General features: G+C 37.1%; 1 protein-coding gene across 4 annotated transcripts in view; it reads right to left on the bottom strand.

The window, feature by feature from the left end:
* CPNE8 (copine 8) overlaps window positions 1-25,216 on the bottom strand; it is a 303,498-nt gene that overhangs the window by 10,775 nt on the left and 267,507 nt on the right. For 3 of the 4 annotated variants that reach the window (XM_024764161.1, XM_024764160.1, XM_024764163.1), the window contains 2 exons: window positions 4,781-4,883; window positions 3,193-3,250 (listed from right to left, as the gene is read on the bottom strand). In XM_024764161.1, coding sequence (XP_024619929.1) covers window positions 3,193-3,250; window positions 4,781-4,883 — 161 coding nt within the window. Of the gene's footprint in view, window positions 1-3,192; window positions 3,251-4,780; window positions 4,884-17,238; window positions 17,310-25,216 lie in introns of those variants that run through there. The other variant, XM_024764162.1, reaches the window with a different exon arrangement.

Here is a 25,216-nt window from a genome sequence, read left to right as displayed (position 1 = left end):
ACTTATTCAAAATATAAAAGAACTATTTTTTTTCTCTCTTACTTATTAGGGATTTAAATAGGAAAATTCATTATACTCAGATATTTTCAATAGTTAATTCCTTTTTTTGGTCTAAGTTTGTTTTCAAAATTTTCACATTACTTTGAGACATAAATGTACACTGATTGTGACATGCCAGCAGTTGGAGAATCTTCTCCTTTATTATCTAGTTTGCTAATAACTCCTAACAATTACCCTATACTCACTCTAAAATGGGAAACAAAAATTAGATGATAATCTGGGCCTCACCTTCTACAATCCTCTACAATCTCCATTGGCCTTTGTAAGTGTTCTACTTCAATTAAAGAAAATGACAGTTATTCAGGCAATAGTGTAGTAGAATGAGATCCTATAAAATATCTCCCACTTTTCAGTATGTCCTTTGAGTTAAAAGGCTATGGGTAGCAGAATTGGAGGCTACACTTTTGAGAACAAGGAGAAAAGAAATGGCATATAAGTGGTGGAAGGGAAATGTTCACCCTTCAGTTTTTCAGATCATCTAGTCCTCAAGGAGCCTGAAATTGTAAGCAGAGGTTCCCCATCAGTACCCGTCTCTGGAAAAAAGATGTATAAGATACAGACCTATATTTCTTTCTAGCCTTGGGAGACAAAATCATGTTAGAATCCCTTATAGTTCTCTCCCTTTCCTAACTTGTATCAAAGCAGTTAACCAGATGCTACTTTAATTTGACTTTTTGCCTTTTAATGATAAAGAAATCCTGCTTTGAGAAATTATACAGAAAGTTTTAAATTGTTCTTATTGAAATAAAGAAACAAGGCATTTAAATACTCATGAATCTAGTAGTTTATTTATATTTCCTCTACCTTCAAATAATGAATGGCAAAATGCTGCATTTCTTGCCTGTGCAAACCTCCTGGTTAAGTTATGTGTAGATGTTGGATTTATGTGGTTAACTGATAAAATCTGCAAGTTTTATTTCAGTCTTTATGTCAATTTATGCGTGCTATTTAAACTTACTTATTGTAGATTTGGAAGTGCCTAGAAAAACGCTCTTCTGATAGGATAGCAGCAACTTGAATATAAGTCAGAAATTTTCTTCCAGCAGGGTGAAGGCAGAAATCAGGTGTTTCAGGACCTTAATTCCCTGTTCACAGGTTTGCCAGAGGACAGTTTCACTTTAATTCCCAGGAGGGAATTCTATGGGATGGCAACTTCCCTCTTTGTCTATAATCTTTCTCACTTTTCCTCATGAAAAGAGGAGTGATTCACAAGATAACTAAGATTGGGAGATGGAAGGATCTTGAATCTCTCTCTTTTGGAGCAGCCTATCCTCAAGTTGAAGACAATTTCTCCCTGTGGCATGCTTAATAGGCAAGGATCTGCCCCTGTAGAGAGAAGTCCTGGAGATAAAGGTGAGGTCATTTAATCTTTGGGGAAAAAAGTAGCAAGAAGTCTGATTCTGTGCACAGGGCAACCCAAATTCTCCAATTCTACACTACTATTAATAAAACATATTCTGATCTCTGAGTGACTCCTGCATGTTTTTTTTTCTTCGTTAATTCAAGAAGTCAGAGAGGGAAATGATGAATTTTCATACCTCAAAACCCTGATAAATAATTCACTGGGAACAAAAAAATTGAGGAAAATAAATAGGTGTGGCAGTTGTAAGAAGGTAGTACCCAAATAGCTGTGCCTACTGCTTTGAATAGAAATTTATGACCAGAAATATACATAGGAAGAGTCAGTGGCTCTCTATTTACACATTATGCTGTGGGAGCTGTTGGGGAACAAGTGACAGGGCTTACACCTAACAACGGCCTTCCATAGGAGTCTGGGAGACCTGGAATGTACCCAACGAGAAGTGCATACTTGAGAGGCAAAAGCAAATTAGTAACTGAAGAAGAAATCATGAGTTATTTAACCTAGCAATCAGTGAAGTTTGTGAACCACAGTCTGTCACTGCTTAATGCAGATGACCAAGTACACAAAGTGTTAACAAGAAAGATGTGTCTTAGCTTTCCTGACTCCATAGTGGTATCTCAGATTCATGCCTGATGGACAATGTAAACATATGTAAATATTCAGAGACACAGAAAATATTAGCAGGAGCTAAAATGACTTCTGCTTCAGAAACTGGAAGATTATAATGATATAAAGTGTGACCAGCCAAGCATGGAATCAAAGGAAAGAATTTTCAGGATCAGTAATATAACTGCTTGTGTTGTTTTACCTGAGACTGAGAGAGCTATACTATCCTTATGGAGGAGGCACTGGTGGTTAAACAAGAATCATCCTAGTGATGATCATACAAAAATTAACTACCTATGTGCCTAAATTAACCTGTAGCATACCAAAAGTTGTTCCAAATATTCTAAAATTATTCTCATTTCTAAAGTTCCAAGCTAAATACTGTCATCATTAATGTAAAAACACCTGAGCAAGGTGAATGTTCTGTGGTTATGCAATTGATGTCTAGCATAGAGTTCTCTTAAAGGAATTCATCAGGTGACGAGGAATAGGCTATCCTTAGAGAAGTTTACCCAGATCAGTAGTCACACAAACACCCGTCACACTAACTGGCATTTGAAGATGGCATGAGCCCAAACAGAAAAGTACCCAGTAAGTGAATTTAGCATAATTGTATAAAGTCTCATTAAATTTCAGATGGTCAATTCCATTTTCATTTTACTTTGCTCTTTCATATGACAGAACTTAAATATTTATAAAGATAATGTCTATCAACTAGCCAAGGTCTGAAAATCCATTATTATGCTTGTGTTAATATTTCTATTTTACAACCTAGTGGTTTATTAATTTAGTGCTCATCCTTAAAAGTTTTTAGGGAATCCAGAGTGTATTTTGCCTTGGGAACAAAAATTCAATTTATCACTCGGTCTTAAGAAATATTTTGAGGTACACACCATCTCTAATAAAACAGAAAGCTACATGTTGAATTATCCTATACTACAGAGATAATGTCCTACTCAGAAGACATCCTTTTAATTTACTCACCTTAATAGACTCCATCATGTAATATCTATATTTATGTCTATATGTACATGGACACTGTATACAAATCCATATGCACACTCACATCCTTATATGCAAAAAATGAGTGATAGAAACCTAGGTGCATAATGAGTCAGATTAAATAAACTCCCAAGGAATACTATTGAAATTTTATTACTCACCATCAAATTCTGCTGGCCCAACACCTACTATAATTATTGACATTGGAAGTTTTGAAGCCTTCAAAGAGAACACACAGTTAGTTCACAATTAAGAAACTGAATTGAGAAAACAACTAAGAATTAAGAAGAAAAAAATATCCTGAGCTTTGATATTTTTCACAGATGTTCATTAAAATAGTTTTGAACATATTTAAATTAACACAGAATAATATACTTGATTCCACTCTTATCCTTTCTGAACTCTGTACATATGCTAATTCAGTGGGATGTTCTTCAGGAATGACCAGTCTTGGATAATATATTTTTTTTAAAAGTACTGGGCATCTGCTTTCACTTGCTATTCTCAGACAAAATATTCCTAAGCTGATTCTGGGTACCTTTGGTCTCTTTCCATGTTCTCTCTCCACTCAAAAATGTTTCAGTTGCTATAAGGGAAAAAAAGGTACCATATTTGTGAAAAAGTAGTACTCTATTTCATTTATAGCTATGGTTAGGAAAAGCAATTTTCATAGTAAATGAATGCATACAAATGATAATTATAGAAAGTTATTATTATGATAAAATAATTTTATGGTAAGAATATAAGATCCACCAACAGGTAGGTAGAACAGTATAGCAACCACATCTTCAGCTGTGAAGGTCACTGAATTATGAATAACTGTTCCTCAGTGCACGTCCTGTTAGTTTAAACCTAAATTACTAAGTCCATATTTTAAAGAGCATGCTAAGGCCACTGATCAGAACATAAAGGAAATCAGGACAAATCCAACCCAGTGTGTCTAGTCAAAACCAAATAAACAAACAAGTAAATGTGCAAGATTCTACCTCTCTTCCTTTTTGTGTTTGGTTTTCCTAAGCGTATGCCTATAAACATTTGATTTTTTTCCCACATGTAACTATTTTTTTCTCACACAAAAAGCTAATTATATTTTCCCTATGCTATTAATAATTATGAAGTATGATAAACAATTCTTTCACACAGCCCATTTTTACAAATGTCTATTTTGTGTCAAACATCGCTAAACCTGAGTATAGAAAGGTAAGTAAAAACAGATATAATTTTAGAGGTTGCAGTCTAGTAAATATAGATGTTATAAATTATAGTCTAATAAAGAAGACAATGAATCATAAATATAACACATAATTAGGAATAATGAGAAAAATGGATTTTGAATCAATGCTAGTCCTTATCCAGTTCTATAAATATAGAAATTAGCACAGTTCTCCTGTAACTATTACTGTAAATGTAAATGTTAAAGAAATATTCTGTACAAATTGTACAAACTATATACAAGCACATCAAACTAATCAAGATAAACACAGTCATGCACATGAAGGTGATGCTATTATTTATTTTATTTTAATTTTTTGGAAATAATTTTGTTACAACCCAATTATTCACACCTCTTAGTTTGGTCCTTATGGATGAATGCTACAATGTGTGTGAGTTCTCTGGATAATGCAATTGGCTGCAAAGGCATGGGCATTTTGTTTCACTCTTAAGTCAACTAACTAGACTCTAGTTAGTCAACCTAAGTAGCACCATGCATTCAGTTAGCCAGCTCAAGACTGAATGACTCCTACTTACATTAACTATGGACTCTTTAGTTTGAGCCATATCTGAGATAACGCCGTCCGTCACAATCAGTAGCACAAAATACTGGGAGCCATCCTTTACAGAAGAAGCATATCTGAAAGGCAAAGAAAAGGTAAAGAATGCCACAAAATAAAACATTTCCTCTCGACATGATAGCTGCTAAATATAACTTGGAATAGCCAACAAACATCTCAAGAAAATATTTAAACATATCTTAAGAGCCTATATATGAAAACTCTCAAATATGCATTTTTTTCTGAAATAGCACACTAGAATAACAGCAACGTTACTGCATGCTGGCACAAAGAAATGCCTGGCTGCCTTAGAAACTCATTCACTAATAAAAGGTGAGCTGGATGGTATGTTAGCACAGAGGAATGGCTATAGCTTTTGGAAAAAGACATAATGGCTAAGCAACATATTATGTGTATGATCTTCAGTATAACATTACATAAGCTATCTGAACTTTATTTTCTCATCTTTAAAATCAAGATAATGCAACTTTGTATTGTTAATAAAGAAATTTCATGTATGGTAGTAAATATTTATACAGTTATATAACTGGTAGATTTTATATATGGTAGATTATATAAGTGATTATGATTTTTGTTTTGGAACTATATAGCAGTGATGATTGCCCAACATTGTGAATATGCTGAATGTCACTGAACTGTAAACTTTAAAATGGTTGGTTTTATGTCATGTGAATTTCACCTTAATAAAAAAAATGCAACAGAAGAAACACTTTTTGACATAGCTATAGTTCCAATTCTTAATATGTGTTAAGTTGGTGAAAGATGGGAAGGAGAATTATAGCAAAGACAAAAATTAGGCATGTAATAAGAACATATTCTAGTACTGAATTCTCACCAAATAATACTCAGACATTTAGAGGAGAATTTTATGACTATATTTTATCTCTTTTTTTCCATTGTGTTCTACCATTATGGGTATCTAGATTATATTCTCAATAGAATGACTTTTATGATTTTTAGTACATAACTAGTATGCCGGTCATATCTAGTAATGAGCAAGCACTGTGGTGCTTGTAGGAGATAAATAGTTAACAAGAAGACTTTGGTCTACTTTCATAAAAAATCATCAAGTAAATCACAGAAAAATTGATTTCAAGAAACTTCTTTTGATTACCAATGAAAATTTTTCAGTACCTGATGGACTCTAAATAATAAATTTTTAACAGTTTGGGGAAAAACCAATAGCATAATATGACAGGGAAAAACTTATTTCTTGTAAAGCAGAATTTATAACTATATGAACAAGAAAATATTTACAACTTTGCCATAGACAAGAGAAACTAATTGCTTATGCTGTTAATAAAATGATTGGTAATTTTATAGATTGATGAAGATAATACAGCAAGGGATATGTTCATACACTGAGGAGCCAGTTAAAAATAGCATTGAATATATGTTGTTCTCCAACATATAGTCAAAAATGCTCTCACCATGTTGAACAATTGATCTTCGACACTAAGGAATTTGTATTAATTTGATGGTAACACAGCAATGAAAAAATCCAAAGCAGGTATGAACCTACTCTCCTATTTTATGCTTAAATATTTTTTCTTAAGAAAAGATGTAGGATAATCTCCCTCAGGAATTCATTTTTTAAAAAGCATTTTTTACTGACTGTGCTTCAAAAACATATGGATTATATTTCATGTGATTAACAGGAGGTTATAAATAGTGAGAAAAACTTCTATGAGTACAACTCTATGGTTTTTATGCTTTTCATACCAAATGATGTGTTGAAAATGGTGAGAAGATGGAAAGTTGAGCATTATGCAATCTTATGAATATCACTTCAAGTGGCTTAACTGATCCTTTTTCTGGGGGGGGATGTTTACTTTTTTAAAATTAATTTTTATAGGAGTAGAGTTGAATAGGGGGATTCTTAACCACTGTGCCACCAGGGAAGTCCCTACAGTAGCTTCTTATTAGTTATATATTTTATATATAGTAGTGTGTATGTGTCAACCCCAATCTCACAATTTTTTCTCTCCCTCACCTTTCCCCCTTGGTAACCGTAAGTTTATTTTCTACATCTGTGACTCTATTTCTGCTTTGTAAATAAGTCCATTTGTACTATTTTTTTTTAGATGCAACATATAAGAAATATCATATATTTGTTTTTCTCTGCCTGACTTACTTCACTCAGAATGACAAACTCTAGGTCCATCCATGTTGCTGCCAATAACATTATTTCATTCTTTTTTACGGCTGAGTAATATTCCATTGTATATATGTTCCACATCTTCTTTCTCCATTCTTCCATCAATGAACATTTAGGTTGCTTCCATGTCCTGGTTATTGTAAATAGTGCTGCAATAATCATTGGGTTGCATGTATCTTTTTGAATTATGGTTTTCTTGGGATATATGCCCAGGAGTGGGATTGCTGGATCATATGGTAACTCTATTTTTAGTTTTTTAAGGAATCTCTATAGTGTTCTCCATAGTGGCTGTACCAATTTACATTCTCATCAACAATGTAGGAGGGTTCCCATTTCTCCACACCTTCTCCAGAATTTATTGTTTGTAGATTTTTTTGGATGATGGCCATTCTGAATGGTGTCAGGTGATACCTCATTGTAGTCTGATTTGCATTTCTCTAATAATTAGTGATGTTGAGCATTTTTTCATGTGCCTTTTGGCCATCTGTATGTCTTCTTTACAGAAATGTCTTATTAGATCTTGTGCCCATTTTTTGATTGGGTTGTTTGTTTTTTGATATTGAGCTGCATGAGCTATTTATATATTTTGGTGACCCTGGTCGGTCACTTCATTTGCAAATGTTGTGCTGGCCAAAAAGTTCATTCGGGTTTTTCTATAAGATATCTTCTCCCTATCTGTGGGTTATCTTTTCATTTTGGTTATGGTTTCCATTGCTGTGCAAAAGCTTTTAAGTTTAATTAGGTCTCATTTGTTTTTTTTTGTTTTTCTTTTCATTACCCTAGGAGGTAGGTCAAAAAGATCTTGCTGCGATTTATTTCATAGTGTGTTCTACATATGTTTTCCTCTAAGAATTATAGTATCTGGTCTTACATTTAGGTCTTTAATCCATCTTGAGTTTCTTTTTCTGTATGGTGTTAGAGAATATTCTAATTTCATTGGTTTACATGTAGCTGTCCAGTTTTTCCAGCACCACTTACTGAAGAGACTGTCTTTCTCCATTGTATATTCTTGCCTCCTTTGTCACAGATTAGGTGACCATAGGTATGTGGGTTTATCTTTGGACTTTCTATCCTGTTCCATTGATCTATATTTCTGTTTTGTGGCAGAACCACACTGTTTTGATTAATGTAGCTTTGTAGTATAGTCTGAAGTCAGGGAGCCTGATTCTTCCAGCTCCGTTTTTCTTTCTCAAGATTGCTTTGGCAATTTGGGGTCTTTTGTGTCTCCATACAAATTGTAAATTTTTTTGTTCTAATTCTGTGAAAAATGCTATTGGTAATTTGGTAGGGATTGCAATGAATCTGTAGACTGCATTGGGTAGTATAGTTATGTTGACAATATTGATTCTTCCAATCCAAGAACATGGTATATCTCTCATCTGTTTGTGTGATCTTTGATTTCTTTCATCATTATCATAGTTTTCTGAGTACAGGTCTTTTTCCTCCTTAGGTTTATTCCCAGGTATTTTATTCTTTTTGATGGGATGATAAATGGGATTGTTGCCTTAATATCTCTTTCTAATAATTCATTGTTAGTGTATAGGAATGCAAGAGATTTCTGTGTATTAATTTTGTATCCTGTAAGTTTACCACACTCATTGATAAGCTCTAGTAATGTTCTAGTAGCATCTTTAGGATTTTCTATGTATAGTATCATGTCATCTGAAAACAGTGATGGTTTTACTTCTTCTTTTCCAATTTGGATTTCTTGTATTTCTTTTTCTCTTCTGGTTGCCTTGGCTAGGGCCTCCTAAACTATGTTGAATAAAAGTGGCAAGATGGACATCCTTATCTTGTTCCTTATCTTAGAGGAAATGCTTTCAGTTTTTTACCATTGAGAATAATGTTTGCTGTGGGTTTGTCATATATGGACTTAATTATCTTGAGTTAGGTTCCCTCTATGCCCACTTTCTGGAGTGTTTTCATCATAAATGGGTGTTAAATTTTGTTGAAAGCTTTTTCTGCATCTACTGAGATGATCATATGAATTTTATTCTTCAGTTTGTTAATGTGGTGTATCACATTATTTGTGTTTACTGAAGAATCTTTGCATCTCTGGATAAATCCCACCTGATCATAGTGCATGACTCCTTTAATGTGTTGTTTGATTTGGCTTGCTAGTATTTTGTTGAGGATTTATGTGTCTATGTTCATCAGTGATATTTGAGCCTGTAATATTCTTTTTTGTGATACCTTTGGTTTTGTATTAGGTTGATGGTGGCCGTGTATAATGAGCTTGTGAGTGTTCCTTCCTCTGCAATTTTTTAGAATTGTTTCAGAAGGATAGGTGTTAACTCTTTTCTAAATGTGTGACAGAATTCACCTGTGAAGCCATCTGGTCCTAGACTTTTGCTTATTGGAAGTTTTTAAAGCACAATTTCAATTTCCATATTTGTGATTGGTGTGTTTATATTTTCTATTTCTTCCTGATTCAGTCTTGGTAGGTTGTGCATTTCTAAGAAATCATCCATTTTATTGGCATAGAGTTGCTTGTAGTAGTTTCTTATGATCCTTTGTATTTCTGTGGTGTCCATTGCAACTTCTCCTTTTTCATTTTTAATTTTATTGATTTGAGTCCTCTCCCTTTTTCTTGATGTGTCTGGCTAAAGTTTTATCAATTTTGTTTATCTTCTCAAAAAACCAGCTTTTAGTTTCATTTATCTTTGTATTGTTTTCTCCATCTCTATTTATTTCTGTTCTTTATAATTTCTTTTCTTCTACTAACTTTAGGTTTTGTTTGTTCTTCTTTCTCTTGTTGCTTTATGTGTTAGTATAGGTTGTTAATTTGAGATTTTTGTTTCCTGAGGTAAGATTGTATTGCTATAAACGTCCAAGAACTGCTTTTTCCAAGTCCCATACATTTTGTATCGTCATGTTTTCATTGTCAATTTTCCCTAGGTATTTTTTGATTTCCTCTTTGATTTCTTCAGTAATCCATTGGTTGTTTAGTAACATATTGTTTAGCCTCCATGTGTTTGTGTTTTTTTACCTTTTTTCCCTGTAGGTGATTTCTACTCTCATAGTGTTGTGGTCAGAAAAATGCTTTATGATTCTGAATTTTTTAATTTACCAAGGCTTGATTTGTGGCCCAAGATGTGATCTTTCTTGGAGAATGTTCCATGTGCACTTGAGAAGAAAGTATATTCTGCTGCTTTAGGATGGAATGTCATATAGATATCAATTAAGTCTATCTGGTCTAATGTGTTATTTAAGGCTTGGGTTTCCTTATTAATTTCCTGTCTGGATAATCTGTCCATTGGTGTAAGTGGGGTGTTAAAGTCCCCCACTATTATTGTGTTACTGTTGATTTCCTCTTTTATGGATGTTAGCATTTGCCCTATATATTGAGTTGTTCCTATGTTGGGTGCATATATATATTTACAATTGCTATATCTTCTTTTTGGATTGATCCCTTGATCATTATGTAGTGTCCTTCCTTGTCTCTTGTAACACTATTTTAAAGTTTATTTTGTCTGATATGAGTATTGCTACTCCAGCTTTGATTTCTATTTTCATGGAAAATCTTTTTCCATCCTCTCACTTTCAGTCTTTATGTGTCCCTAGGTCTGAAGTGGGTCTCTTGTAGACAGCATAATATGGGTCTTGTTTGTATATCTATTCATCCAATCTATGTCTTTTGGTTAGAGCATTTAATCCATTTACATTTAAGGTATTTATCGATATGTATGTTCCTATTGCCATTTTCTTACTTGTTTCAGATTTGTTTTCATAGGTCTTTTTTCTTATCTTCCTCTTTTGTTCTCTTCTCTTGTGGTTTTATGACCATCTTTAGTGTTGTGTTTGGGATGCTTTCTCTTTTTTGTGTGTGTATCTCTAGTAGTTTTTTAGTTTACTGTTCCCATGAAGTTTGGATATAGCAATCTGTATAGGTACAAGATTGTTTTAAGATGCTGGTGTCTTTCCCACCTAGAAAAGTTCATTTAGCATTTGTTGTAAAGCTGGTTTAGTGGTTCTGAATTCTCTTAGCTTTTGCTTGTCTGTAAAGCTTTTGATTTCTCCATCAAATCAGCTCGGTGGTTTGTGGCCACCTGGAGGGGTGGGATAGGGAGGGCGGGAGGGAGGGAGACGCAAAAGGGAAGAGATATGGGAACATATGTATATGTATAACTGATTCACTTTGTTATAAAGCAGAAACTAACACACCATTGTAAAGCAATTATACTCCAATAAATATGTTTTAAAAATCTAAATGAGAGACTTTTTGGGTAGAGCATTCTTTGTTGTAGGTTTTTCCTTTTCATCACTTGAAGTATATTGTGCCACACCTTTCTGGCCTGCAGAATTTCTGCTGAAAAACCTTTTGATAACCTCATGGGGATTCCCTTGTATGTTATTTGTTGCTTTTCCCTTGTTATTTTTAATATTTTTCTTTGTCTTTAATTTTTGTTAGTTTGATTAATATGTGTCTCAGCATGTTCTTTGGGTTCATCCTCTCTGGGACTCTCTATGCTTCCTGGACTTGAGTAAGTGTTTCTCATGTTAGGAAATTTTTCAGCCATAATATCTTCAAATATATTCTCAGGCCCTTTCTCTTTCTTTTCTCCTTCTGGAACCCTTATAATGTGAATGTTGGCATGTTTAATATTGTCCCAGAGGTGTCTGACACTGTCCTCATTTCATTCTTTTTTTCTTAAAAAAAATTTTTTTTAGATTGAAGTATATTTGATTTACAATGTTGTGCCAATCTCTGCTGTACAGCAAAGTGACTCAGTTATACACATATATACATTCTTTTTTTATATTCTTTTCTATTATGGTTTATCACAGGATATTGAATATAGTTCCCTGTGCTATACATTAGGACCTTGTTGTTTATACGTTCTTTTTTCTTTATTCCGTTCTGTGGCAGTGACTTCCATCACTTTGTCTTCCAGCTCACTTATTCATTGTTCTCCTACATTTATTCTTATACTGATTCTTCCTAGTGTATTTCAGTTACTGTATTGTTCATCTCTGTTTGTCCTTTAAATCACACTCCTTCTTAAACATTTCTTGCATTATCACGATCTGTGACTCCATTCTTTTTCTGAGATCTTGCATAATCTTTACTATCATTACTATTAATTCTTTTTCAGGTAGATTGCCTATCTCCTCTTCATTTAGTTGTTCTTGTGGGTTTCTATCTTTTTCCTTCATTTGTACCAATTTCTCTGTCATCTCATTTCATCTAACTTACTGCGTTTGTGGTCTCCTTTCCACAGGCTGCAGGATAATAGTGCCTCTTGCTTCTGGTGTCTGCCCCTTGGTGGGTGAGGTTGGTCCAGGGACTTTTGCAGGCTTCTTGGTGGGATGGACTGGTGTCTGCCCTCTGGTGGGTGGAGCTGGGGCCATGTCAAAGGGTGTGTTTTGAGATGGCTGTGAGCTCAGTACAACTTTAGGTAGCCTGTCTTCTGTTGGATGAGGCTGGCTTCCTATTTTGTTCGTTGTTTGGCCTGAGAATTTCCAGCACTGGAGCTTGCAAGTTGTTGGGAGAGGTTGTGTCTTGGTGCTGAAATTTTGGCCTCCTGGAGAGCTCACTCTGATCAATATTCCCTGGGGCTTCTGCTACCAGTGTCCTTGCCCTTATAGTGAGCTATAGTCAACACTTTGCACCCCAGGATACCCTCCAAGACCCCTAAGTAGGGGTGGCCCAGGTTCCTATGGAGGTACTTTGTGCTGGGTCCCAGTGCACGTGAGACCTTTGTACACCCTCAAGATTGGAGTCTCTGTTTCCCCCAGCCCTGTAGAGCTCTTGCACTCAAGCCCCACTGGCTTTCAAGTCTGAATGCTCTGGGGGTTCTTCCTCTCGATTCAAGACCCTCAGACTGTCTTGGGAGGGTTATTTTTATGTGGGAACATCCCTGTGTAGCCTGTGCAGGTTTAATATATTTTGGTGCAAGCATGGTTTTTAGTATAGATGACTGCCACCTTTTCCCTCAGTGTATGCTGGCCATTATCCCCTTGATAGGAGATGTGACTGATGTGGTGGTGACCAGAGCCTGCACTGGATATTGAGCAGGGCCTCCCTTTTGCTCTGTGGTTGTCACTGCCGTGTTAGAGGTGGGCTTTGCTCCACATTTGTTGGAGTAGAGGCCCCAAGATCTGTTTCTTAGCTGTGTTTCTGATCTGCAGTGTGAGGTAGGCAGGACTGGATCACTCCCACTGGGAGGAAAGCCACTGAATATTCCTCTGGAGTTGTTCACCTGTGGGTGTGCTCTGTCATGTCACTTTTCACCCTTTGTGCAAGTTCTCAGATTACACTGTTGTTGGCACTGCTCTCGGCCTTTCCTTAACTGTGGGTATGCCTACAATTGGCCCTGGTGTCTTTCATATGTTTTCACCAGGCCATCAGTGTGGGTCCACTGAAGTCAGGTCCCAGGATTGCAGTAATCATGGGTCTGGACAACCTGTGGTCAGCTCAGACTCTAGCCTGGTACAACCCTGGCATGTATGTTCCCACAAAGTCTACAGCTGCTAAAGCTAGACCCGTCTTTGCTGTGGGAGCACTTGTTGTCCATTCAAATGTTCTGTAGGCACTGAGTTTACAAAGCCAGTTGCGGGGGTGTCAATTCACAATTTGCACAGCTGCCAGGAGAGATTTCAGCTTTTCTTCCTTAATTGCATGGCCCCTGGGGTTTAGCCGTGGTTTCATCGCCACCTATCTGTGCGGGCCACTCACAGGCGTCTGCTCCTGAGGCTTTCCGGAGCACGAGTCCACCCGGTGTAGAGAGGGTGCAGAGGAGGCAGCAGATGGGGTTGTGGGAGCCCATATGGGAATGGGTCATGCAGGGGAGCCGGCAGCCATGGGAGTGAGAGAGCCAGCTGGTGGCCTCGGGTATGAGAGAGCTGGCCCTGGTGGGAACAGGGTATGCTGGGGTGGGTACGCTAGGGTATGGTGGCCAACAGTGCAAGAGAGTCAACCCTGGCAGGAGCCCTTCCTAGTGCCTGGGGAGGCAGGGGCCGGTATGTGGGGAGAGAGGATGCAATGGTAGCCCCACCCCTTTTGTGTCATTCAACAATGGCACTTCACTTATATTGCAGTCTGGGTTTCCTCTACAAGCATTCCCAGTTGTGGATTTCCTCAATCCCATCCCCTCAGGCTGTCTCGTTGCGGCCAACAGCATTCTTCTCCCCAGGTCTGCTCTCCAAATCCCAAGTTCCAGTACCCAGCCCCCTTCTGCACTGGTGGATGCACGTCTCAGCCTGGGGCATGCAGGGCTGTGGCACAGACTATCTGTGTAGGTCTCATTGTGTCCTGTTTGTCACAGACTGGTTGCTGCACTTTCCTCCGGTAGTCCCTGAAGCTTCCCATCTGTTCCAACTGATCTCCCCTCCAGTGAGGGGGCTTCCCTGGATGCAGGAACCTCTCCTCTCCTTCAGCTCCCTGCCCAGGGCTGCAGGTCCCTTTCCACTTCCTCTCCTCTTCCTTTTCTCTTATTTCGTCCTACCCAGTTACACGGGGATCTTTCTTGTCCTTTTAGGTGTCTGAGGTCCTCTGCCAGTGTTCATGTGGTGCTCCGTGAGAACTGTTCCATTTTTAGATGTATTCTTGATGTATTTGTGAGGAGAGATGAACTCCATGTCCTCCTACTTCTCCACCATCTTGGCAGAGTCAGGTTGGGGCCACAGGTTCAGCTCCAGAAGCCCACTTTGATACAAGTAAGGCTTCAGCCTCTTCGATGGCCTCTCGGGCAAGGCACTGCTCCACTGTGCAAGTGGGGAGAGAAGTGAGTCTTCCACCTGGGGGCATTTACTTTTTATTTCTCTTTCAACACTTCTTGTTACCTCTTGAGAAAGTCTCAGTTGTTGTTACTATGTCTTTTTCCCTGCAGCTTTACTGAGGTATAACTGGTATACAAAAAACTGCACATAATTAATATAAGCAATTTGCTGTGTTTCAACATATGTATATACTCATTTTATCATCAAAACAATCAAGGTAATAAACATATCCATTAGCCCCATTTCCCTGTGTCCCTTTCTGTGTGTGTGTGAGTGTGTGTGATTCAATCGCCTTATTTGTTATTGTTCTGTGCAGACTTTCTATGTCTTCCTGATTCATTCTTGGTAGGTTGTAACTTTCTAGGAGTTTATTCATTTATTCTAAGTTGTCCAATTTGTTGGAGTCCAATTGTTTGTAATAGCCTCTTATAATATTTTTTATTTCTGTGACTTCAGTTGTAATGTCTGCTCTTTCATTTCTGATTTTATTTATTTGAGTCATTTTTCTGCTTAGTCTAGCTAAACTTTTGTCAATTTTATTTATATTTAAAAAAACCCAACTCTTAGCTTTGCCAGTTTCTTTCTATTGTATTCCTAGTCTCTATTCCATTTATTTCTGCTCTAATTTTTATTTAATTTTAATTATTATTTCCTTCCTTCCATTAACTTGTGCTTAGCTTGTTGTTCTTTTCCTAGTTCCTTGAGGTATAAACCTAGGTCATTTGAGATTTTTCTTCTTTTTAAAAATGTTGTCTTACCATTATAATTTTCCCTCTTAGTGCTGATCACACCCCAAAAAAATAGTACAGTAGTTTACAATATACCATAACTTTTGGTATATTGTGTTTTCATTTTTCTCATGATATTTTCTAATTTCCTTTTTGATTTCTTTGACCTAATGATCACTCAACAGTGTGTTCATTTCCATTTGTTTGTGAGTTTTGATTTATTTTTGTTATTGATTTTTTTTCCATTGTGTTCAGAAAAGATACTCAGAATGATGTCAATCTTCTTACATTTAATGAGACTTGTTTTGTGACTCAGCATGTGATCTATCCTAGAGAATGTTCCATGTATGCTTGAAAAGAATATATATTCTGTTGCTATTGAATGGAATGTTCTGTATATGTCAATTAGGTTCCATTTGGTCTAGAGCATTACTCAAATTTGCTGTTTCCTTATTTATTTTCGGCCTGGGTGATCTATTCATTATTGAAAGTGGGTAGTGAAGCCTTCTAATACTATTGTTTTGATGTCTATTTCTCCCTTCAGATATGTCAATTAAAAAAATATGCTTAGGGCGCTTCCCTGGTGGCGCAGTGGTTGAGAGTCTGCCTGCCGATGCAGGGGACATGGGTTCGTGCCCCGGTCTGGGAAGATCTCACATGCCGCAGAGTGACTGGGCCTGTGAGCCATGGCCGCTGGGCCTGCGTGTCCAGAGCCTGTGCTCCACAACGGGAGAGGCCACAATGGTGAGAGGCCCGCGTACCACACAAAAAAAAATGCTTAGGTTCTTTGATGCTTGGTCTATACATATTTATAATTATTATGTCATCCTGTTGCATTGACCCTTTAAAATTTTTGTTCTTTTTAATAAAAATTGTATTTAAGGTGTACAACATGATGATTTGATACACATATACACAGTGAAATAATTACTACAGTCAAGCATGATAGCATATCATGATGTCACATAGTTACCATATTTTTTGGGGTGTGATCAGTGCACTTGAAATTTACCCTTTTAGCAAATTTCCAGCATTCAGTGAAGTATTTATTATAGTCATCATACAATATATGAGATCTCTACACATATTCATCCTATGTAATGCAACTTTGTACCCTGTGACCAATAATATCTCCCCATTCCCTTTACCTCTCCACCTCTGTTAACCACTGTTCTAAAACTCTGCTTCTATGTATTCAGCATTAAAAATTCTACATATAAGTGAGATGATGTAGTTTTTCTCTTTCTGTGTCTGGCTTATTTCACCTAGCATAACATCCTTCAGGTTCATCAATGTTGCAAATGACAAGCTAAAAAAAAATATATATATATATATATAATTATATAAAATGATATATCTCACATAAATTGACCCTTTTATTATGTAATGACCTTTGTCTGTTGTGACTTTTTTTTTGCAGTACACAGGCCTCTCACTGTTGTGGCCTCTCCCGTTGCGGAGCATAGGCTCCAGACGTGCAGGCTCAGCAGCCATGGCTCACGGGCCTAGCCACTCCGTGGCATGTGGGATCTTCCCGGACTGGGGCACAAACCCGTGTCCCCTGAATTGGCAGGCGGACTCTCAACCACTGCGCCACCAGGGAAGCCCTGTTATGACATTTTTGACTTAAAGTTTATTTTGTCTAGGTATAGCTGCCCTTGCCTTCTCTCTTTTGGTTACCATTTTCATGGAGTATCTTTCTATCCATTCCTTCATTTTCAACCTATGTACGTCCTTAATTCGAAGTTGAGTCTCTCATAGACAGCATAAAATTGGGTCTTTTTAAAAAAAAATCTATTCACCTACTTTATGTCTTTTGATTGATGAATTTAATCCACTTCTATTTTGGCTTTCTTTTGATTCACCATAAAATATACCTAAGAGAAGGGGAGATATACTCAACCATCAAGCGAGTTAAAGATAGAGCCTGAAGCAGATACAGTAAACTTGGATTTTCTTTGAAGTTTGTTGTTTTATCTTAAAAATTCATAGAAATTTTGCATTTTACTTTATAATAAATTTGTGCTTCTATTAATGCTTTATGTCTTAATTTTGAGGAAAATTAATGTAGAAATTAGTGTAGAAAAAATCATAAGTGTATTGTGTGACTCTCACTCCTGCTAGATACACTAATTTGAAAATACAATGTACTTTATATAAGAACTATTCAATCCATTTTAGTCTTGTCACCATCAGTAGCATAGAATAATCCTTTAAAACTATTATCTCAGAGACCTTCAAGATGGCGGAGGAGTAAGACGTGGAGATCACCTTCCCCCACACAGATACATCCGAAATACATCTACATGTGGAACAACTCCTACACAACACTTATTAACGCCGGCTTAAGACCTAAGACTTCCCAAAAGGCAAGAAACTCCCCATGTACCTGGTAAGGCAAAAGAAAAAGAAAAACCAGAGACAAAACAATAGGGAGAGGACCTGCACCTCTGCAAGGGAGCTGTGAAGGAGGAAAAGTTTCCACACATTAAGAAGCCCCTTCACTGGTGGAGATGGGGGTGGCAGGGGGGAAGCTTTGGAGCCATGGAGGAGAGCACAGCAACAGGGGTGCAGAGGGCAAAGCAGAGAGATTCCCACACAGAGGATCGGTGCTGACCGGCACTCAACAGCCTGAGAGGCTCGACTGCTCACCTGTCAGTGTGGGTGGGGGCTGGGAGCTGAGGCTCAGGCTTTGGAGGTCAGACCCAGGGAGATAACAGGGGTTGGCTGCGCAAACAGTGCCTGAAGGGGGCTAGTGCACCACAGCTAGCTGGGAGGGAGTGCCGGAAAAAGTCTGGAACTGCCTAAGACACAAGAGACCACTGTTTTGGGGTGTGTGAGGGGAGGGGATTCAGAGCACTGCCTAAACGAGATCCAAAGACGGCCGTGAGCTGTGGCTATCAACACTGACACCAGAGACTGGCATGAAACGTGAAGGCTGCTGCTGCAGCCACCAAGAAGCCTGTGCTCAAGCTATCCACTATCCACACCTCCCCTCCTGGTAGCCTCTGCAGCCCATCACTGCCAGGGCCCCGTGATCCAGGGACAACTTCCCTGGGAGAACACACAGCACGCCTCAGGCTGTTGCAACGTTAAGATGGCCCCTGCAGCTGCAGGGTTGCCCCGCTTTCTGTAACCCTCCCTCCCCCTGGACTAAGCCAGAGCCCCCTAATCAGCTGCTACTTTAACCCTGTCCTGTCTGAGCAAAGAACAGGCACACTCAGGGAACCTACATGCAGAGGCAGGGTTAAGTCCAAAGCTGAACCCCAGGAGCTGTGCGAACAAAGCAGCGAAAGGGAAATTTCTCCCAGCAGCCTTAGGAGCAGGGAATAAAAACTCCAAAATCAACTTGATGTAACCTGCATCTCTGGAATACCTGAAGAGACAACAAATCATCCCAAAATTTAAGCAGTGGACTTTGGGAGGAGCTGTAGACTTGGGGTTTACATTCTGCATCCAATTTGTTTCTGGTTTTATGTTTATCTTAGTTTAGTATTTAGAATTTATTATCATTGGTAGATTTCTTTATTGATTTGGTTGCTCTCTTCCTTTTTCTTTATATATATGTATATATATATATTTTTTTTTCTTTTTCCTTATCGTCTTTTTGTGATTGTGTATGTGTATGCCTCTTTGTGTGATATAGTCTGTATAGTTTTGTTTTTACCATTTGTACTAGGGTTTTGTCTGTCCTTTTTTTTTTCTTTTATTACTTTATACATTTTTTGTAATAATTAAAAACTTTTTTTTGTTTTAACAATATTTTACTTTTTATTTTATTTTTTTCTATTCTATACTATTTTCTTTTCTTTATTTCTTTCTTTGTCCCTTTTCATCTGAGCCATGTGACTGGGTCTTGGTGCTCCGGCTGGGAGTCAGGCCTGTGCCTCTGAGGTGGGAAAGCCAAGTTCAGGACACTGATCCATCAGAGAACTACTGGCTCCACATAATATCAAACGTTGAAAGCTCTCCCAGAGATCTCCAGCTCAATGCTAAGGCCCAGCTCCACTCAACGACCAGCAAGCTACAGTGCTAAACACCCTATGCCAAACAACTAGCAAGACAGTAAAACAACCTCACCCATTAGCAGAGAGGCTACCCATTACCAGAGAGGCTGCCTAAAATCATAATAAGGTCACAGACACCCCAAAACACACCACCAGACGTAGACATGCCCACCAGAAAGACAAGATCCAGCTTCATCCACTAGAACACAGGCACTAGGCCCCCCCACCAGAAAGCCCACACAACCCCCTGAAGCAACCTTAGGCACTGGGGGAAGACACCAAAAACAACGGGAACTACAAACTTGCAGCCAGTAAGTTAATCAAAATGAGAAGACAGAGAAACACACAGCAGTTGTAGGAGCAAGGTAAAATCCCACCAGACCAAACAAGTAAACAGGAAATAGGCAGTCTACCTGAAAAAGAATTCAGAGAAATGATAGTAAAGATGATCCAAAATCTTGGAAATAGAACAGAAAAAATACAAGAAACATTTAACAAGGATCTAGAAGAACTAAAGAGCAAACAATGATGAACAACACAATAAATGAAATTAAAAATTCTCTAGAAGGAAACAAAAGCAGAATAACTGAGGCAGAAGAACGGATAAATGACCTGGAAGATAAAATAGTGGAAATAACTTCTACAGAGCAGATAATGAAAAAGAATGAAAAGAACTGAGGACAGGCTTAGAGACTTCTGGGAAAACATTAAACGCACCAAGATTCAAATTATAGGGGTCTCAGAAACAGAAGAGAAAAAGAAAGGGACTAAGAAAATATTTGAAGAGATTATAGTTGAAAACTTCCTTAATATGGGAAAGGAAATAGTCAATCAAGTCCAGGAAGCACAGAGAGCCACATACAGGATAAATCCAAGGAGAAACAAACCAAGACACATATTAATCAAACCATCAAAAATTAAATACAAAGAAAAAATATTAAAAGCAGCAAGGAGAAAGCAACAAATAACATATAAGGGAATCCCCATAAGCTTAACAGCTGATCTTCCAGCAGGAACTTTGCAAGCCAGAAGGGAGTGACAGGACATATTTAAAGTGATGAAAGGGAAAAAGCTATAATAAAGATTACTCTACCCAGCAAGGATCTCATTCAGATTTGATGGAGAAATATAAACTTTTACAGACAAGCAAAAGTTAAAAGAATTCAGCACTACCAAACCAGCTTTACAGCAAATGCTAAAGTAACTTCTCTAGGCAGGAAACACAAGAGAAGGAAAAGACCTACAATAACAAACGAAAACAATTAAGAAAATTGTAATAGGAACACACATATCAATAAGAACCTTAATGTAAATGGATTCAATACTCCAAGTAAAAGACATAGATTGGCTGAATGGATAAAAAAAACAAGACCTATATATATGCTCTCTACAACAGACCCATTTCAGACCTAGGGACACAGAAAGACTGAAAGTGAGGGGATGGAAAACGATATTCCATGCAAATGGAAATCAAAAGAAAGCTGGAGTAGCAATTCTCATATCAGACAAAATAGACTTTAAAACAAAGACTATTACAAGACACAAAGAAGTACACCACATATTGATCAAGGGATCAATCCAAGACGAAGATATCACAAAAGTAAATATTTATGCACCCAACATAGGAGCACCTCAATACATAAGGCACATGCTAACAGCCATAAAAGGGGAAATCAACAGTAACACAATCAGAGTAGGGGATTTTAACACCCCACTTTCACAAATTGTCAGATCATCCAAAATGAAAATAAATAAGGAAACACAAGCTTTAAATGATACATTAAACAACATGGACTTAAATGATATTTATAGGACACTTCATCCCAAAACAACAGAATACACTTTCTTCTCAAGGCCTCATGGAACATTCTCCTAGATAGATCATATCTTGGGTCACAAATCAAGACTTGGTAAATTTAAGACAATTGTATATGTATCAAGTATCTTTTCCAACTAGAATGCTATGAGACTAGATATCAACTACAGGAAAAAATCTGTAACAAATACAGACACATGGAGGCTAAACAATACACTACTAAATAACCAAGAGATCACTGAAGAAATCAAAAGGAAATCAAAAAATACCTAGCAAGAAATGACAATGAAAACACAACGACCCAAAACCTATTGGATGCAGCAAAAGCATTTCTAAGAAAGAAGTTTATAGCAATACAATCCTACCTCAACAAACAAGAAATATCTCAAATAAACAATCTAACCTTACACCTAAAGCAATTAGTGAAAGAAGAACAACCCCTCCCTAAAGTTATCTGAAGGAAAGAAATAATAAAGATCAGATCAGAAATAAATGAAAAAGCACTGAAAGAAACAATAGCAAAGATCAATAAAACTAAAATCTGGTTCTTTGAGAAGATAAACAAAATTGATAAACCATTAGCCAGACTCATCAAGAAAAATGGGAGAAGTGTCAAATCAATAGAATTAGAAACGACAAAGGAGAAGTAACAACTGATACTGCAGAAATACAAAGGATCATGAGAGATTACTACAAGCAACTATATGCCCAAAAAATGGACAACATGGAAGAAATGGACAAATTGTTAGAAAAGCACAACATTCCAAGACTGAAGCAGGAAGAAATAGAAAATATAAACAGACCGATTACAAGCACTAAAATTGAGACTGTGATTAAAAATCTCCCAGCAAACAAAAGCTCATGACCAGATGGCTTCAAAAGAGAATTCTATCAAACGTTTAGAGAAGAGCTAACACCTATCCTTCTCAAACTCTTCCAAATATAGCAGAGGGAGGAACATTCCCAGACTCATTCCATGAGGCCATCATCACCCTGATATCAAAACCAGAAAAAGATGTCACAAAGAAAGAAAACCTCAGGCCAATATCACTGATGAACATAGATGCAAAAATCCTCAAGAAAATACTAACAAACAATCCAACAGCACATTAAAAGGTTCAGACACCATGATCAAGTGGGGCCTATCCCAGGAATGCAAGGATTCTTCCACACACAAAAATCAATCAATGTGATAAACCATATGAACAAATTGAAGGAGAAAAAACATACAATCATCTCAATAGATGCAGAAAGAGCTTTTGACAAAATTCTACCCTGCTTTATGATAAAAACCTTCCAGAAAGTAGGCACAGAGGGAACTTACCTCATCATAATAAAGGCCATATATGATAAATGCACAGCCAACATTATTCTCAATGGTGAAAAACTGAAACCATTTCCTGTAAGATTACGAACAAGACAAGGTTGCCCACTCTCACCACTATTATTCAACATAGTTTTGGGAGTTTTGGCCAGAGCAACCAGAGAAGCAAAAGAAATCCAAATTGGAAAAGAAGAAGTAGAGCTGTCACTGTTTGCAGATGACATGATACTATCTATACACAGAGAATCCTAAAGATGCTACCAGAAAACTACTAGAACTAATCAATGAATTTGGTAAAGTAGCAGGATACAAAATTAATGCACAGTAATCTCTGGCATTCCTATACACTAATGATGAAAAATCTGAAAGAGAAATTAAGGAAACAGTCCCATTTACCATTGCAAGAAAAAGTATTAAATGCTTAGGAATAAACCTACCTAAGGAGACAAAAGACCTGTATGTTGAAAACTATAAGATACTGATGAAAGAAATTAAAGATGATATAAACAGATGGAGAGATATACCATGTTCTTGTATTGGAAGAATCAACACTGTGAAAAGGACTCTATTACCCAAAACAATCTACAGATTCAATGCAATCCCTGTCAAACTACCACTGGCATTTTTCACAGAACTAGAACAAGAAATTTCACAATTTGTATGGAAACACAATAGAACCTAAATAGCCAAAGAAATCTTGAGAAAGAAAACCAGAGCCGGAGGAATCAGACTCCTGGACTTCAGACTATACTACAAAGCTACAGTAATCAAGACGGTATGGTACTGGCACAAAAACAGAAATATAGATCAATGGAACAGGAAAAGAGTCCAGAGATAATCCCATGTACATATGGTCATCTTATTTTTGATAAATGAGGCAAGAATATACAGTAGATAAAAGACAGCCTCATCAATAAATGGTGCTGGGAAAACTGGACAGCTACATGTAAAAGAATGAAATTAGAACACTCCCTGACACCCTACATAAAAATAAACTCAAAATGGATTAAAGATCTAAATGTAAGGCCAGACACTATAAAACTCTTAGAGGAAAACAGGCAGAACACTCTATGACATAAATCACAGCAAGACTCGTTTTGACTCACCTCCTAGTGAAGTGGAAATAAAAACAAATATAAACAAATGGGAACTAATGAAACTTCAAAGCTTTTGCACAGCAAAGGAAACCATAAACAAGACCAAAAGACAACTCTCAGAATGGGAGAAAATTTTGCAAATGAAGCAACTGTCAAAGGATTAATCTCCAAAATATACAAGCAGCTAATGCAGCTCAATATCAAAAGAACAAACAACCCAATCCAAAAATGGCAGAAGACCTGAATAGACATTTCTCCAAAGAAGATATACAGACTACCAACAAACACATGAAAGAATGCTCAACATCATTAATCATTAGAGAAATGCAAATCAAAACTGCAATGAGGTATCACCTTACAGCATTCAGAATGGCCATCGATAAAAAATCTACAAACAATAAATTCTGGACAGGGTGTGGACAAAAGGGAACCCTCTTGCACTGTTGGTGGGAATGTAAATTGATACAGTCACTATGGAGAACAGTATGGAGACTTCTTGAAAAACTAAAAATAGAACTACCATATGACCCAGCAAACCTACTACTGGGCACATACCCTGAGGAAACCATAATTCAAAAAGATTTATGTACCACAATGTTCATTGTAGCACTATTTACAATAGCCAGGACATGGAAGCAACCTTAATGTCCACGGACAGATGAATGGACAAAGAAGATGTGGCACATATATACAATGGAATATTACTCAGCCATAAAAAGAAACAAAATTGAATTATTTGTAGTGAGGTTCATGGCCCTAGAGTCTGTCATACAGAGTGAAGAAAGAGAAAAACAAATACTGTATGCTAACACATATGTATGGAATCTAAAAAATAATATAATAAAAAAGGTTCTGAAGAGCCTAGGGGCAGGACAGGAATAAAGATGCAGTTGTAGAGAATGGACTTGAGGATAGGGGGAGGCAGAAGGTTAAGCTGGGATGAAGTGAGAGAGTGGCATGTACATATATACACTACCAAATGTAAAATAGCTAGTTAGTGGGAAGCAGCCACATAGCACAAGGAGATCAGCTCAGTGCTTTGTGAACACCTAGAGGGGTGGGATAGGGAGGGTGGGAGGGAGATGCAAGAGGGAGAAGATATGGGTATATATGTATATGTATAGCTGATTCACTTTTTTATACAGCAGAAACTAACACACCATTGTAAAGCAATTATACTCCAATAAAGATGTTTTAAAAACCCGTAAAATTATTATTTCTATGGTATATGCTCTACACATTGGCATATTTTTGCACTTTGCAAGGAAATCTAAATTTCAAAGAAAATCTTTTGTGCTACCATTTCTTCCAATTTATCTTTTTAAAGTGTTATATATTTATGATAAAATAATTAAAGTGCTTCAGAAATATATGAAGTAGAAAGAGTCTGAACACATCCTAACTCTTCTTCAAGGAGGTAACACGTATATATAGACTTACAGAATCAGATTATACTTTAAATTTACTAAAGAAGCTTGATTCTTCTGTCTTTCTTCAAATATAGGCAATCTATAATCTATATTTTAATATTACTATGACA

Source organism: Neophocaena asiaeorientalis, unplaced genomic scaffold (genome assembly GCF_003031525.2).
Source record: "Neophocaena asiaeorientalis asiaeorientalis breed wild unplaced genomic scaffold, Neophocaena_asiaeorientalis_V1.1 scaffold329, whole genome shotgun sequence".
Lineage (NCBI taxonomy): Eukaryota > Metazoa > Chordata > Mammalia > Artiodactyla > Phocoenidae > Neophocaena > Neophocaena asiaeorientalis.
This window is presented reverse-complemented; position numbering and strand designations above follow the sequence as displayed.